This window comes from Phalacrocorax aristotelis, chromosome 14 (assembly GCF_949628215.1).
Source record: "Phalacrocorax aristotelis chromosome 14, bGulAri2.1, whole genome shotgun sequence".
NCBI lineage: Eukaryota > Metazoa > Chordata > Aves > Suliformes > Phalacrocoracidae > Phalacrocorax > Phalacrocorax aristotelis.
Window position 1 is genome coordinate 1,228,396 of NC_134289.1, and position 17,819 is coordinate 1,246,214.

Below are 17,819 nucleotides of genomic sequence, written 5' to 3' on the forward strand. Positions count from 1 at the left end.
CTGAAATACCATGTCTGATAAGACTCTGCTCCTGAAGATCTTAATTAAGATTTATATAAGTTGTTGAAAGCTTGGCCATATTATTACTGGTTAAAAAAGCTTGCTCTGTGTGTGTAACAAGACAACCTTTTTGGCACAAGGAACAACTTGCAGATTTGAAGTACAGCCCATGCGGAAAAGTGCATTCTAGTGTCACTAAGTGTTCATTTTCTAACAAATCTAGCGATGCTAATTTGATCTCAAATTAATTTAATGGATACAATTTAGTTGTATCCCTCAGGTTTGAAATGCGTTTTTCTCTAAAGAGGTGATTTTTCTTTCAAGTGATGTTGCAAGCGTATATAGAGGTTTTTACAGTGGCTGGCAGTGGATAATGCACACTGGGAAGAAGAGTGATGTTTAAGCTGTATCTAATACATCTGTCATCAGAGAAGTTTTTTGGTGCCCTTGAGGGTTGTGAAAGCTTTTTTCCCTTTTTGTCCTTCTGATAATGGCAGAAATGCAAACTTTTCCTCTGTTGTTTACCTGGGTTGTGATACTACTGCATTTGTGGGAAAATGAGAATGCTTTGACGCCCCTTTAGATAGCTTGCTCCTGAACTCATGTGTTTATATTACTGTCATCTTTCTGATACAGAATTGTAGATATATTGTACGATACATTTTACAATCTACTTTCCTGCATGTTTTGTGGCATGTTCAGCATTCCCCTGACAGAAGATAGACACCAGGGGTGCCTCAATGCTTTTTGCACTTAGATGTATCTACAGATGCTTCCTGGCTGCTAGAATAACTCATTTTACCTGGGTAACGGAACTTGCTCGTCTCTTGATCAAGAATACGGGAAGGCTCAGAACTGATTTCACAGGTTGGGAGGGACCTCAGGGATCATCTAGTGCAACCTTTCCGGGAAGAGCCCAGGCTAGACAAGATGGCCCAGCACCCTGTCCAGGCGACTCTTGAAGGTGTCCAACGTGGCCAAGTCAACCCCTTCCCTGGGGAGATTATTCCAGTGGTGACTGTCCTCACTGTGAAACATTTCCCTCGGGTGTCCAATCGGAATCTCCCCAAGAGCAACTTGTGTCCATCCCCCCTTGTCCTCTCCATGGGACTCCGTGTAAAAAGGGAGTCTCCATCTTCTTTGTCACTACAATTTGCCTTCTTGTTTTAGCAATGATTTACTCCACAGATCACCACTGCGTATTCACAACTCTCTTCCTTTGATGTTCAGAGCTGTGAGTTTCAGGAGATGCTGCGCTCCTAGAAGAGTAACTGGGGTAGTTGAGTAGGTCATGCTTTTCAAGAGAAAGGCACGGTGTGCAGCAGCACAAACACCTCGTGTGCGGAGGGAAGCCTGTCATGCTGCAAGAACAGCTGGTGAAGGTGCAGCTTGGGAATCGTGGTGGCAGTATGACAAAGCAATCTCATATTAATTTGTTCATTCCTTTCAATATACAGCCTTACACAGTACATTGTCACCTTTGTGGTACTGAGTTTGGGACTAAAGCTGTGCTGATAGCTGGTTGTTATCATGTTTATACATAATGGGGCAGCTTGCATCATTGACTCGTCTTGCTAGGCCATGTGTTTTCTCAAACATACCCAAATGGGAACTGAGTTTTGAGCACTCAGAGGTGGGAGACTAGAGCTCAAAGAAAGGCTCTACTTAAGCTCTGTAGCCCAGCTTTTTTAGGAGTTTGCCTTATGCACCCTTTTATATGGTTTTGTTTGTTTTGTGGGTTTTCGTGTTTTGTTTTTTAATTTTACAAAATACTGCAGGCTGCATTTAATTCTCTATTGTACATACTATGCAATCCTACTTCTATTCCACTGATTACATTAGCAGTGAACATTTATTGTTCTTGTATCCTGAAGACATGACATGAAATTAATTACTCTGTATCTGTGCTTTGATCCAGTGTTACTCAAAGGAATGTGTTGGGGGAATATAAAAAAGTTTAGCTGGTGATCAAGGCTGCTCCTTGTAACTGGGACTGTTTTCCATGGTTGACCATAAAGAAAGCTGAATGTGGAAATTCCCATATTTAGTAACTGAAGATGTAAAGCGATTCCAAGAACTGAGTGGATGCAAAGTAGCAAAAAAACTATGTATCCAGTCTGATTTAGAGCAGTGTCCTATTCTTCTTAGAGATGATGATATTCAACAGCATAAATACTTTAAAAAAGCTATTTTCTTTTCTGTCGGTGTTATCCTAGGATAGGAAGGTGAGCCTTAGCTAATAGCCCATATTCCCTCCACAAGCTTCCCAACAGTTCCTCCATGAAAATGAAAGCATTTTTGACTGTTTTTAAAAAAATATTGGAGAGGAATGCTGTTTCTTCACTATGATAACAGAAGAAGAAAGAAAAGGTGAATTGTTGCTAGAGTGTACTTTGTTTAGTGTATAAAACAGGAGCGAGGGGCTGGGGAGCAGCTCTGCAGGGACCTGGGGGCTCTGGCCGACGGCAAGTTGAACGTGAGCCCCCAGCGTGCCCTGGCAGCCCAGAGGGCCAGCCGTGCCCTGGGGGGCACCGAGCCCTGCATCGCAGCTGGGCGAGGGAGGGGATTGTCCCGCTCTGCCCCGCGCTGGGGCGGCCTCACCCCGAGCGCTGTGGGCAGGGTTGGGCGCCGCAGGACATTGAGGGTATAAAGCTACTGGAGAGTCTCCCGAGGAGGCCACGGAGCTGGGGAAGGGTTTAGAGGGGAAACCGTACAAGGAGCGGCTGGAGTCCCTTGGGTTGTTCAGCTGGAGCAGAGGAGGCCGAGGGCAGCCCTCACGGCGCTCTGCAGCTCCCTCCCGAGGGCAGGAGGAGGGGCAGGGCTGGTCTCTGCTCTCTGGTGAGCAACGCCAGGCCCGAGGGAATGGCAGGGAGATGGGCCAGGGGAGGGTTAGGCTGGGCATTAGGGAAAGGTCCTTCCCCCCGAGGGTGGTGGAGCCCTGGCACAGGCTCCCCAGGGAGGCATCACGGCACCAGCCTGGCGATATTCCAGAAGCACTTGGACAAGGCCCTCAGAGGCACGGTGTGAATTTGGGGTGTCCTGTGCAGGGACGGGAGCTGGGCACAGTGAGCCTTGCGGGTCCCTTCCAGCTCAGGGCGTTCTGTGATTTTATAAAAATAATCTGGGTGTTTCCCACAATTCAGGAAAGTGTAGTTTTATTCTGTACCACCTGGAAAGAAAAAAAAGGAGACAATAAATAACTTGCAATACTCAGTGGTGTCTTGTGTACCCAAAGATTAGGGGAGAGGGAAAAAAAACCAAACCACAGTACACTGAAAGAGCCTGTCACACAGCATGGAGACTTGCTCGGGATGCAGCGTGGTAGCTGTTTTATTTTGGACAGAAGTGTTCTTCAACCTCTAAAACACAAGCAGTGTAACTCATTCTCCAGACAAATCAGCTTTCTACATGGAGTGCAGTTTTGTAGGTCTTAGATGAAGCTCTTTGCTGAATCTTAAATCGTGGTGTGCAGAGGTAGCTTGAGCATTACAGTCCAGGGCTTGTCCACTGACAATTGTAAAAGTAATAGTAACTGCTTATACCTTCTATTTCTATAAGTGGAAGCCCTTTCACTTACAGATAGGATTTGCACAAGGCAGCATAAGAATATATTTCAGATTTTAGGTAAGGCACGAAGGACTTCTTATCTTACACAGGTATGCTGCATTTTTATAGGTTTACCAAGACACGTGTCTTCATTTCCCACATTTCCTGAGAATTAATTTCTCAAAACTGTATTACTTCTGAGTGATAGATATTTCTCAGTATTGCTTAAGTCAAGAGGTAAACTTTTACTTCTTAACTGTATTTCTGAGCCTTCGTGAAATTAAAGGCTGTAGCTCTGAGGCTGAAGTTTCTGTAATTTGCGATTTCCTAGAACCTGGATAATTATGGTGCTTATATATTTTGCCCTTTACTTTAAACATTCTTGTAGATTCTAAATTCAGAAATTCTGACCCGATGTAACTTGTTTGCTTCACAGGATCGAGCCCAAAATCTTAATGAGCGAAGGACAAGTACGACCACCCTGACTGTAGACGTGCTTGATGGGGACGATTTGGGACCAATGTTTCTTCCTTGTGTCTTGGTGAATAATACTCGTGACTGTAGACCTCTCACCTATCAAGCGAGCTTGCCAGAACTGACTGATCCTGTAAGTCCACTTGATTTATTGCAAGTTTTATATGTTTGTTTTGCAAGCAACCACTGTCTTACTCTATGGACCCGATTGAGAACTGTAACTAGAAAGGTTATGTATGCTTTATGCCATGTTTTATGTGCTAAACAAAAGAAAACCAAGGTAAGAGCTATGTAGGAATAGACGGTGAAATTCTAGCTTTGATAAAATGGCAAACTGCTCATTCACTACAAGGGCTGAGTCTTGCTGAAATTCAGTAAATTGTGGAATTGCTTTTCCTGCTCTGTCCATGTTTTGCTCTCCAAATATCCTGAAGAAGCTCTTTTGAGAAGGGACTTGACATGTTATTCCATTCAGGATTGGTACAGACCTTAGGAGAAAGATTTTTTTTTTTTTAGGAAAAGGAAGCATTAGTCACTAATCCCTTAAAAAAATTGTGTGTGGCTGTTATCTATTTTTAATCAAGAGGCACTCAAGAGCAACATGTGTTTATCCCATGTAGATGCTTGTACTAAATATGTCAGTTAATACATAATTTAGGATAGGGATAAAGGTCAGTGTAAGGCTCGTTTCACACTGGAATATGCACAATGAACCACAAAAGGAAGAGGCGAGAGCTTTCTCATTTCTTGATGCAAGGAGAACTGCTGCTTGGCATGATGGAGATGTGCATCTCTGGCGGGTGAAACAGAAAAATGAGTTTCTTAAGTGATGTTGATATATGACCTTTCATTCATGTATTTAAGACCATAAAAACGAAGACCCGATTGAATCACTAGGTATTACCCTACCTGATTAACATTTGACATTAAGATGACATTAAGATAACAAAGTATTGACACTGAGATTATGACTGCCCTTGTTCATTGCAGAACACACTCTGTCGTGCTGCTTCTGACCAGGAGATGGGGGAGGTTGAGGCTGTAAACGTGGAGGTTTCTTGCTGTTCTTTGACTTACTTGTCTTGCCATCCTGTGCTTCATAGTCTTTTGCCAAACCACTTGTTGGAGGCTTGGAGGCTTGGGTTGGATGTTAGGGAAAGGTCCTTCCCCCAGAGGGGTGGCGGGGCCCGGGAACAGGCTCCCCAGGGAGGCATCACAGCACCAGCCTGGCGATATTCCAGAAGCACTTGGCCAAGGCCCTCAGAGACACGGTGTGAATTTGGGGTGTCCTGGGCAGGGACAGGAGTTGGACTCGATGGTCCTTGTGGGTCCCTTCCAACTCAGGGCATTCTGTGATTCTATGTTATGGTTTCCTGCTTTCTCTGGTCCAAGAGTCCTGCTGCAAATATGCTCGAGCAGGGCCACCAAGCACTGCTGCCACCCTGCTTGGTTGATTAAGACGATACTCTTTGTGAGTTTTGAAATCTCTCACAGTTGTTTTATACATTTTAGGAACAGCTAACACTGGGTGTAGTATACAGCAGTTGATCAGTTGCATCTGTGCAGGTTAATGGTACAGGCTCTGGTTTAATAACCAGCACAGTCTCAAGGAGGTGACATAAGGCTTATTGTAATCAAGATGTGCGATTAGTGTGCCTTCTGGATAAGGGAGGGCTAGAACAAGTTTCAGGGAGGTGGTATAAGTCAGTCTGGATGCTTTGGCAAACTTCTGGAGGAAGATTGGGTCTTGCATGACACGTGCACCTCCAAAGGTGGTGGTGTTTCTCTCTACCAGAGAAGCTCTTCCTAACAACTGCAGCCTGATTTTTGAGGTGTATGAAGGAAGAGACTTGAGATATTCAGCTTTTGGCAGCAGCAAATCAGTTGGGGAAGGGAAGGGGAGAGACGTTCCAGATTTAAATTATTATATTGATTTATGCATCTCTCTTTCACTTCCACACCTTGGTATTTGATAATCCTCTGTAACTGTGTTGTCTGTTTTGGACTTGGGCTTATTTTAAATTAACTGGGCAACCACAAGTTATTCCCTGGCTGAGTTGTGGCCTCATCAGGGTTACTGGGGTCCCCAAACTGTGGAGGATGACAGAGTGTGACCCCGTTTTATCTGCACAGTTCTGATAGAGTTCCCAGTACAGAGGCAGGTGAGGCAGAAATTATGGATAACTGGTGTTTGGTCATTACCTTGTTTTTTATCTGTTTATCTTAAGATATAATGTGAGTCTCACAATTTTCCTGAGACAGCCCTCTCAGATGGAAGGAATCCAGCTCTGTCTTCATTCCTGCCCTTGGTCAGGCACCTACGCTGCGCTGGAAGACAGAGAGGTGTCTGCCTAGGAGGGTGTCTAGGCTAGGAAAAATCTGACTATTGATTTGGTGCTGAGCTGCAGTGTGTATTCGTTCAATTTCATAAGCTACAGTCTATTCAGGTGTTAGGTTTTTTGTTGGATTTTTGGGTTTTTTACATCAAACTGCACCTTGAGGTATCTATGAAATGAGAAACGGGTTCTGTTGATAAGCGACCAGCTATTTGCTGTTTATCTGTTTGTAGCACTGCAGCTGTTCTGATAAATGTAAGTGGAAGAAGGCTGTCTGAACTCAAAGTTTTACCTTGGTACCTCAAATATATACTTGACTTCCAAATTCTAATTAATTTAGAAGATACTGATGGTACCTGAAAAGTTTCAGCTAGTAACATACGTATTACATCTGTGTCCTGCAAGCAGCAGTATAATCAAGTGCAGAGAAGCAAATAGACCAGAATGCCCTTGCTGAAGTTTAATTGTGGCCACTATGTAGGTTAAAGGATTATTGTTAATCCAACGCTGTCATTTTTTTTTCTATTTGCTTTTTAATTTCTTAATGAACATGAGAAGGAATATTAATGAATCTAGAACAAAGGGCGACAAATTATGAATTATTCAGAAGCAGTAGCTTGAAAAAGAAGTCCTGCTTTATAGGGCAAGATGCCTACTCAGCTGACCCCTGAAGTAAAGAATTTAATGTAACTGGTAAGAATAATATTTTTGTTCAGTCTTGCACGATTTAATGATCTTTAGTTGGCCTCCATCCATTAATTTACTGAGGTAAATATCGTATTTCCTTTCCAAGCTTCTTTCCCTTAGATGCTCTAAAGCAGTTGGATACACTGGCAATGAAGAATCCATACAGCGTGTGCTTTGTTTATGGTCTTTGGCTGGCAGAGATGGAAGAGGCCAGCAAAATTAATGGATGTCTTTGTTACCAGAAAAGCAATTTATTTTCCTGAAGAGCAATATCAAGGTTTACACTATGCCTTCTGAGAGTTGCTCTGACTCATGGCAGTATTAATAATATTATTAAATCTGCTCCAGGCTGGGTAGTGTGCTGTATAATTACTTGTAAAAACCAGTTTTTTATTTCTGCCATTTGCACAGAGAGTGTAAATTCCCCCAAAGCTGTAGATCTTCCAAGCAGAGCCAAAGGTTATCTGATGGTCCTCTCTGGGTGTGCAGATGGAATGAAATGTTGCGGCTGTACCTTCTTGGGCAGCCGGGTGCTGCCTGTTCCCGACTGAGCTTTGCCCCCAGGTGTGACATCCTTTGTTGGTCGTTGCCTGGTTTTGAGAGTGTCCCTTCTGCAGTGCCACCAATGAACTACTGTAATTAATTGCCGTGATGGCCTTATTAGGTCTAGGGTCGTAGCTAAGGTCATATAAACATCAGTGTCTGATACCAAATGCTTGTGAGGTGCTTTTTGTAACTTTGTAGGGGAGGCAGAAAACTCTTAGTTCAGAGTAAACAAACTTTGGCTGCTTTTATAGCACATGAGCTATTCGGGATGCTTAATCCTGTGGTAGGTGAGTGATAAGTGATGGCTGAACTGCCTCACCACTGCTGAAGCCCAGGCACAGAACTCAGTTAAGCAGCCTGTAATCCCCACCTTAGATTATGTATTGCTTCCCTGGGCAGTAATTTGCTTGTGAAGTGCTACCTGTTGAGTCTGATTCAGTGCCCATGACAGTGATGGAGTAAACTGCTTGAAAAGTTCCCGGACCAGGAGGGAAAAGAAATAAATCTACTGAGTTTTGAGTCCTCTAATAATCATTGCAAAAAGTATCCTGCAGAAAAGACACCAAAGCCCATGATATGACAGCACTCAAAGTCATTGCTTGAAGTTCCATCTCATAATACACGTGCAAATCCTTTCACTTTGTTTCCTTTAGTGGAATGCAAAGTACAGCCTCAGTGTTACCTTGCAATCAGCTAGCATAAACCTTTCAAAAGTCCAAGTTCCACAAGCCAAATCTATTGCCGTGTAACAAAGGGGAAACCAATGCCTGTGCTACATGAAGGGGTGCGTGTAGGAACCTCCTGTGTCTGCTGATAGCTCCATAAACCTCTGCGTGTGTTCCCTGGTTGTCGCCATCCTACTTTCCCTCTGGGAACGAATTTACTGTTGTTAGATAGATTTCCATTTCTAAGAAAACCGGTGGTGTTTGTTGGTTGGGGTTTGTTGTTGTTGTTGTTACGTAGTTTTATATTTACCCTAGTGTTTCTGTCTGATCAAATCTGGTAAGTAATTTTCCCCCCATTGTATCAGGAATAAATTAGCATTTATTATCAGGACATGCAAGCCCTCAAATGGAGTTAAAAAATATAGCTTCTGAATGTCTCATAACATTGGAAAGATAATTTCTTCTCCCTCTTTCCCCTTCAGTCTGTTCCCGTCGTGCTCACTTTGTGAAGGTTTTATCCATTTCTATACTCATTTTTTCCATCATCATGCAAAAAAGAAAAGCCAATTAGCAGTGAAGTATAGATTACATTTATCTAATCAGTTGCTGGACTAGTTTTGCAACAAACGGATTCCTGATCAGGTTCCATGGAATAATTATCAGTCCCCACGAACACTAATGCACTCCCTGACACCTCTGAGGCTTTCTTTGTACTAATTCAAGATTCAACACTTCAGACACCTAGCTGTGTGATGAGACATTGCTTATTAATGCACCACTGACGTATCTTTCTACATGGAAAGTATTTCTTAGGATTGGTATTTTTGTACTAATTATCCTCAGTATCCTTAGGAGTTGTGTCAGCAGGGACCTTACAAAGTCTGTGGGCTCAGCTGCCCTGCTGAGCAGAACTGGAGATGGGCCTGAGCAGAGGACTGCTAGATGAAAGGCTTAAAAAACCCCCAGAATTCTCCAAAGAACGGTGTGGTTGAGGCGGGTAAAAAAAGACGCTGAAGAGCAGGAGGTGCCCTTAGAAGCCCTCAAGCTTTTGTTAGCAAGAAGGACCTCTTTAGTTACGTTAGTTTGGATTCAGGGGAAGAAACCTGAACTTGTAAGAGGTGCAAGCCTTGCTTGATCAGTCAGGGAGGGAGTCCTCCCTGAAGAGCGCTGTGCGCATCGTGTAACGCATAGTTTTGAACAACTGTGGAAACAGCAGACTTTTGATGGCAAGGTGAAGTGAACAGTTTTGTTCTAATGTCACAGAAATCAGGAGTTACAATAATTTTTTATTGCAAAGTTAATTCATTATATATTCTGTATTTACAACTGAACAGAGTCTTGTCTGATCACTTCTTCAACAAGCCCCCTGCACCCCCAGCCCCTCCCCAAGCAGAAGGGTTTCGAACACTTCATCCAAGGGACAAAAAAGTTAATTGACTTTCATACATGCAAAGTGTAATAAACCACCATAATATTACAAATTGTGGCTATACAGTAAATTCATTAAATCCTCACTATGTCTTGACAGAAAGTACATCTTGGAATCCAGAGTCACCTGCAGAGCTCCCAGTTAGCAGCGAAAAATGTGTTTTGCATCAGACTGATATGTCAGAAATGACAGGAGCTTTTTAAAACTTGTGTTTTGTCTTTTCGTTTCTTGCTGAAACTCTAGGGGCAATCCCAACAGTTTTTCTCCAAGCCGTTTCCCATTCCCTTGCGCCGTTCTGGCTCGGCATCATCCGGTGACGTACGGTAGTGGCTGCAGTCAAGTGACTTTCATACCCCCTTCCCTGGTGTACTGCTGTTCGGCAGTTGTTTGCAGTTACTCTGTTTGAGGAATTGGGAGCTTGATGGTACCTTCTGGGCACCATCGCCTACGGTGGTGGGGGGTCCGCGGGATGTGGAGAAAATGGGGCTGCTCTCTCAGTGAGAGAACTGGAAATGCCGTAGGAGGGAACTGAGGTTGTAGCAGCGCAAAGGCTAGTTTCATTGTGGTGGAGGACTGAAGGCGTTTGATCGGTGGGTGGGGCTGGCATTGGGAACACAGGGCACTTCCATGAGTAACCAGGTTTAATCAGCTCTATGCTTATGATTGATAGCTAATTCACATTGTGGAGGATGTGCTGTTTTTTTCAGAACCTCTGGGCTTGAGGGTGACAACCACTTAACAGTTCTTTCTAAACTAATTTCCTTGCCGTTCCTTGCTATCTGACCGTACAAATCCCAGTTCCTTCCACACAGAAAACTTCCTGGAAATGTTCTTACGGAGACATGTTAATATAAAACTTGCTGCAAAACAAATAAACAAATCCCAGATTAATGAAGCTTAGTCCACTGTATGGAAATGTGCCTGCAACTTTTGGAAACATCTCCCCATCTTAGTTACACCAGCAGGTATTAGTCAAAGAATAAAGTTCATCAAAATATTCTGTGCTTTTTTTGTGTTGGTTTGTTGTTTTGGGGAATTTTGTTGGTTGGTTGTTTTATATTTCTATTTTTTTTTTGCTGCAAGAAATACTTACCTACAGAAGGCATTTTATTCTGGTATCTTCTATGCAAACTAAGAGCAAATAACCTTCCCTGAGGCTTCAGAGTAACTTGCTAGTTCAACACAAGATTCCATAGAGAGCTAAGTAAGAGTTTTGTGGCACTGAAACACACAGTCCTCATAATTTGACAAATTTAGGCTGAGTTGAAGTGAATATGTGTGCTTAAATCAACTTTAATAAAACCTTTCAATGTGTAAAGAAGCAGCCTCTTTTACCTACATGAAGGGTAACACCTCACAGAAAAGCAGAGATGCTTACCCCTGAGGAAAGCTGTTTCTTCCTTCCCTTTTCTTACAGGCATGACTGCTTAGAGTTAAATGTGCATGAGGGTGAATTTACCCCTGCTGACAGTAAAACTGCATAAAGCTAAAAAATCAGGTTAGATTGCCCGTTTTTCTTGCCAAGTAATTCTTTTTGTCTTGGTTAGATATGGTACATTCAAAATTGCAAATGTTCATGGCTAATTTAGGAAGTTGTTAGTTTCTGATGTGGTTGTATCTCAATATGCCTTTTTTTGTCCTTTGCCTTATTTTTCCTAAGATTTGGAATCTTTTTTTGAAACATGGCAGAAGAGGTTTGCCAGCCTTTGGCTTACTCTGCCTGCATGGTCTTATTAGCTCTGCTTGTGATTTAGTTGCATCAAGCATCAGGAAATTATTTGAGATTTAATTTGTTTCTAATGATTCCTTTCTCAGCAAAATAGATGCTATCCTGTTTTGGGGACTGATGCTAAAAATGCTCTTGTAGGGGCTGGTATTTACACTTCATCCTGGAATTAGGCCATAATTGAGCACAGTTATGGCCGCTGGCATAACTGAACATTTAAAGCTTGGGTTTGTGGCTTCCGTAGAAAATGGAGCTTTCATCATTAGGAGAACTGCATGTTGCTCTTTATACAAATATTTTTGGTAAGGAAAGAAGTGACTTTGCGTTTTGAACGGGCAGTGTCCAGCTCTGTAGTGGTGCCTGGCATTGAGACTTCTGCTGAAATCGGAGGTATGCCGGGGCACCCTAGGAAGAGAGGCTGGCTGTTTAGGGAGACGTGTCTTCTGCCCAGCCTGGTAAATACGCTCCGTCTCTCTTGCATAGTTGTTTGTTTTTTGCTTCCATCTGTTTCTTCATCTCCTCCTATGTTAGAAACTGATCTTAGCATTGAATTCAGATGTACGTTTCTCAGTAGTCAATACATGGGAATGCAGCAAATGCCTTATTAACTGTGCTGTGTTCATCTTTGTCTTCAACTACGTTCACGTTGCCTGAGGATCTCTCTTATGTTTACCGATGATGAGCCCAGGTGTTCTTTGTATCTCATTGTTTCAGGGCTTGATAAGAAAGAAATAAGCATAAGCATGCTTTGGTTTTAAATAATATTTTTTGAGAAGATCAACTTCTAACAGGTGTTATTTCAGAGTTTCTATACAGTCTATACAAGAAATGTTTCATGGTAAAAGCTTGCATTTTGTATAACACTCCTGCAGCCATTCTCTAATGAATGTAGTAGCTCCAGAGCATAGAAAATCAGGCCTCTCGTGCATTATAGCATAGGCAGCTAACTTTTTGGTTTTACTGTATGCGTCTGTCGTCCAGCTTCCTGTATGAACTCATTCTCATATTTAATGCCGTAATCATTTACCTTTTCTTCACAAATGCTCCAGTTTCTGAGCAAATGTTAGACAGAAAAGCACTGGCAAATCATCACTTGCTACTAAAAGGTTTATGTACTTTCATGCCTGTATATTATATCTTAGGATATTTATTTAGAAAAGCCTGGCGGTTGGTGTTCATTAGACTAAAATCTTTGGTGAAGACAGCATGTGCTGTCAGCTGTTTAGCTGTAAGATGAATGAGTTCCTCTGTATTTACTAGCCAAAAATTATTTGGTAGACAGGGCAATGGTGTCGTTTCAGCCATACTACAAGAACTTACCAGGGAAATGCTTTAAAAATCAGGGTCGTATCCATATGTTCTTGGGTTGTTGCTTGTTCAATAAATTAGAAGAGAATCTCGTGTCTGAGGCTTTGAGTAGTCCCTTTGCCACTGGATGAAAGATGAGCAAATTGACCCATTTTTCAGGTATTAATTTTGCATTAGCAGTTTAGGTAAAACCTGAAACTCGTATTGGGAAAGTGAAAACGAAGATGGATTTCCATGACACGTATGCAGTTGTCAGTGTATTTTGTTATTGAAAAAGGCGAATTGTTATGGCCAAGTTATTTGCAGTGTAGTTGAGCAGCAGATAGCAATTTTTCTAATTAAATTTAAACATAGATGCATGATGAACTGATAGGCAATCTTGAATTGCTTTGAAAGCCAGAAAGCAATTCAGAAGCAATGATAAAGTCCTCTCTTGGGTGCAGTTTCGCCTTTAAAGTTTATGGATAAACTTTTCATTTGCATTTTTTTCACTCTTTTCACTCTAATTGCAGCCATACAGAGGTCACCACATTGATGTTGTGTTCACGGTAATGGACAATGTTAAACAAGTAGTAGTGCCCACTGTGGATGTACTAGCACAGGCTTTTTTATAAGTTGATATGGGTGATTTTGAATTAACTCTACGGAAATGACTCTTTCAGCAAAGTCAAAATGGACAGCTTTTATAAGCTATTGATTATCTGCTAGTGCATGATAAGGAGTCATAAAAGGTGTTTTAAGTCTTCCATTATGATTTTTCCCTCTCTCTTCGGTTTTTGTGATTGATTGTCTGTCTCCCATACGCAATCTCTTGATAAGTAGAGCCTTTTTTTTTAAAGGAAATGCCACTGAAATGTAGTGAAGCATGAAAAGGCTAAAATTACAAAGATATGATATTACAGGTAATTAATTTTTATATATTTGGTAGTATACCAAGATGGCACGGCTAATTAAAAAGAATTGTCGGTAAAATTGTCAGTAACCTTAATATGTGAATACATGAACCTGAGAATTGTTTTCTATAATCTTAGCAAGCAGGCAAGCACTGCACTTGCATGGTGTATTGATCAGGCAGGGCAGTCACTGTTCGCTGTCTAGGATTAACTTGCGATTTTAAATACAAATGTACGGCAGATAAAGGAGAAGGTAAGTTGGCTGCTTTTCACTTCAAGAACAAAAAAACCCGTGCTTTTAGCATATAAAATGTGATGAATGTTTAAAGAAACCAGATGTTTCAGTATTGAAAACACTGTTTCTGGTTCAGAAAATATAGCAAGGCTGCAGAGTAAGTGAATATAGTCTGAAAGATACTTCTCTGGTGGGGATTTTAACCAAGTTGCGTTTCAGAAATAGGGTTGATGTCTATGGGGAGGAGTAAAGTGATATGTCACAGTTTGAGGACAGGAAGCTTGCTTTAGATGTGGGGTTACTATGGTGGAGATCTTGCCTCATATGTTTGGTACGTGCCGGAAAGAGGGGGAGAATAGTGAGTTTCATTGAAAGCACAGGAAGACACGTGGACTTCTTTTTCATAATGTGAAAAGAGAATTGGTTGAACATGATCTACATGCCTTAGGTTTTCACTACTAATAATCTTTCTTAAAATGCACAGCTAGAAGTTTTAAGGGAAAAAGGATCAAGCTTGACTGAAAATTGAGAAGTTTTGGACAATATGTAGTAAAAAATGAAAGAGGAAAAGGAAAATATCATTGCAGATAATCTTTGAAGTTGTGTCTGGGGTGAGAGAAACACATTTTGTTTATTGCTAGGACTGGGTTATTGAGTGACCTGTAAAACACAGCGGGTATGGGGCTCCCTTGCCGGTGCCGGAGGAGCAGGAACTCTGGTAGCTCACCAGAAACCCTGTCTGGGCTGGATATTTGGCTGATGGTGAAAACAGGCAACTTTTCTGGGTGTTTATCAATCTGTAAAGTGACATTTTAGAGAGTTAATCTCAAATCTGATTCCTTCAAGTATCAAGAGTAAGGGGGGAATAAACTGGTAAAAAAGGCTGATTTTATCATATACATAATTTTCTTTTTTCCAAATATGGAAATGTTCCATTAATTGCCTTATTTATTGTCATCGTTAGTTACTTACTGGGAACACTAATGGAAATATTCAGTTCTTATAGCTTTGTCAGGAGCTGAGAAGAAAGAGGGTCCTGATTTTACTTGGAAGGAGTAACTGTGGAGCTGTATTTCAATTTCTGAAAGGAAATTAATTTAGACAATCTGCTTTGAATCAAACTTGAGTCGGGCACATCAGCCACATAAGCCAAATACATTAAACGTTTGAGAGAGATCACCAGGGTTCCTGGGTGGGTTTGTGTGCAGTAGTACAGGTTCACTAGCGTAAACCACCTTCTTGCTTGGCAGAACTAATGTCAAAAATCCGATCAATTAATGCAACACCAAAACTGCCAAACGCCCTAGTCTTAGTTGAAAAGACCTTGCTGTTTCATCCTGTTGCGTTCTTTGCTCATTCTCCAGTTTTCATTTTGAAGTTTGTTAGAAAGAATTAGAAAAAAACCCACCTGCCTCTTAATGGAGATGGATTTAGCCATAATGTGTGAGATCACAGAGCTTACAAAAATAAGTGAGGACAGCAGAAAAGTGATTCCTCATGTCTGTGAGAAATCCCAAAACCTGGGGTTTGAAACCATCTTGCTTTCTGTGATGCTGTTAAGGGATTTCAGATACGAAGTGACTGAACCTTTCTCTCCACACAAACTAGAGCTTCAGGAGAGGAAAGACTGCCGGAGAAAGTACCATCCTTATCTTGTTCTGAGCTCCGGTCTGTATTGTGAATATACAATCAACTACTTGTGTGATTTAATTGCTGTCTTGGATATTTGCCATGACAAAAAAGTCACTTTCACAATATGCATGTCTGTTTTCTAGTTCATAAAACTGTGTTTGTTACGGTGTGAAGTGGAGCTTTTGTCAAAGAGGAAGCATATGTATTAATTTATTTGATCCTTAAATGTCATTTAGAAACATTTAAAGGTTTTTAATGTTGACATTTAGACAAAATACTTTTACAGTGATGCTTTATCAGTGAACTTCAGAAAAATTCTCATCTATGTCGTAACACTGATCCTTGTAGAGATAATTATCGTTTCAATAGCTAGGCGATCCTGTTAAACTATCGCTAGCTGTTCATTAAGGGACAGAAGAAAGATTCCTCTTTTCAGCTTGTTGTCACAACGCAGAGGGTGCAGATTACATTAGTTCTTCAGTTAGTCAAATAATGATTCATCAGTTAAGGTGTCTTGCAGATACGTGCAAGAGTGCTTGCAAGTGATGGGAGATGAAGTATCAGAGGAGCTTCCTTGCTGGGGTGGACGCCTTAACCCTCGGAGGCTGGGGAGGCACTCTGAGTGCTGCTTCCCTTTTGATCACCACAGAGTCAGAACTGGGGCAGCAGGATTTGCTGTCCCCTTCTCGTTAGCCGTTGCGCACCCAAGAGCACGTGATTTGGCGCAGGCTTCCTCGCCAGGCTTGGCATTCACGGCACGGCTCTTGGTAGCAACGTAGGTATGGCACCTCAGAGCTCACCTACCTGGTTTTTCGGTTGTCCCATGTCTTTTAAGGCTAACTTGGAAGTCTCCTTGGTCCACTGTAGTCTGGGGTACAGATGTACCCTTGTTATACTTGTTGTTGTGCTCCCAAAGCAGTGTTTGCCCTTGAGGGGCCACCAGCCTTCCCAGCCGTGCCGTCCACGTTGGGATTGCACCGGGGAGGGAGCAGCCAAGGGAGCCTTGCTATCGCAGCCCAGCAGCTCAGTTTCTTCCCAGTGCCCTGACCCGAGTCCCTGGATAAAATGTGAAGAAGCCCGAGAGAATGTGTTGTGACATGCTGTAGGGCGTTTCCCTGCCTCCAGCTGTGGGCTGCACACACGATGTAGGGTAGGGACGGGGCAGCCCATCATCACCATTACCACTACAGTTATGTTTGTCTCTGCTCTGTGCTATTGGTAATGCTTCTGTAGAAAACCTTGCTTAAATCTTAGCAGTCTTCCCGCTAGAGCGCGAGGAAATTCCTGGTGAGCAGCAACACCCTCTTTGGAAACAGGAAAACGTGGTTAGTCTGCATTTGGCTCTGCATCGATACCTCCAGCTGTACAGCAGTGCTCAAGTTCAGAGCAGCTTATAGGGCTAGACAGGTAGGAGTTTGTTTTGTAAATAATTCCTGCTTTTTGTTCTGGAGGAGTATTGAGATTGAGAAAAGGAGCATTTAAACGTAAGAGTAGAATTTCACTATACTGTAAAAAGACGTGAGGATGGACTTATGGATGTAGCGAGCCTTGCGGATTGTGTGTGTGCATGCACACGTATGATATACCTGCATAGCTGTACAAATTTGTTGAAAGTTAAAGCACCTGAAGTACACCTAGGAAAACTAATTTTTCCTTTAACCTTCAATCGAATGGGTATTAATGCTACTGTTAATGTTACCATTAAAGCAGTGTAATAAAGTGGTTGTAAGAATGGTGATACAGAATTTGTAGCTGGCTGTGGGAAAGAGATCTCTACCTAAAATTATCTCTTGAATGGGTACAAACGTTAATGAGAAAAGGACAGTGGTGGATACAGTTTAAATCATTTGAGTGTTAGTTTCAGCTGATGTTCCCATGCCTGACCTAGAAAAGGGCACATTTAGTTGCAAGTACCAAAAAAACCCAAACCAAACCAACAACAACAACAAAAAAAAAAAAACAGTAAAGAAAGTGTAAATGTTTCTTCACAAAGCTGAGAGTGGTGGTCCATAGTGGTGTTCTGCTAACCCCAAATGTCAGACTCCTGTATGAGCCTGACCGATGGGAGCACTGCTTGGCTGCAGGTTCATTACTTCAGAAATTTCCTTCCCTTTGAGACTTTTGACCTTGCTTTTTCCTCCAGGTGAGAAAATGGTTCTACCAAAGTAAAGTTCTCTGAAGGAAGATACTAAATGGTTTGTTTTTTTTTTTTAATTTATTTACACAAACTAAGAACATTATCTTAAGGAAATCTATGTGTAAAATGAATCAGGCAAGAGACAAAGGATCTGGGTGAAGCACAACCTCTTCATTTCTGTATTTACCTTATCTGGAATTTTAGA

The 17,819-nt window shown here is 41.9% G+C and overlaps 1 protein-coding gene across 5 annotated transcripts in view; it reads left to right on the plus strand.

The window, feature by feature from the left end:
* The window catches only part of PCDH15 (protocadherin related 15), a 695,790-nt gene that overhangs the window by 435,356 nt on the left and 242,615 nt on the right, over positions 1-17,819 (plus strand). For all 5 annotated transcript variants that reach the window (XM_075109425.1, XM_075109424.1, XM_075109422.1 and 2 more), the window contains one exon: positions 3,983-4,153. In XM_075109425.1, the coding sequence (XP_074965526.1) occupies positions 3,983-4,153 (171 nt within the window). The remainder of the gene's footprint in view (positions 1-3,982; positions 4,154-17,819) is intronic.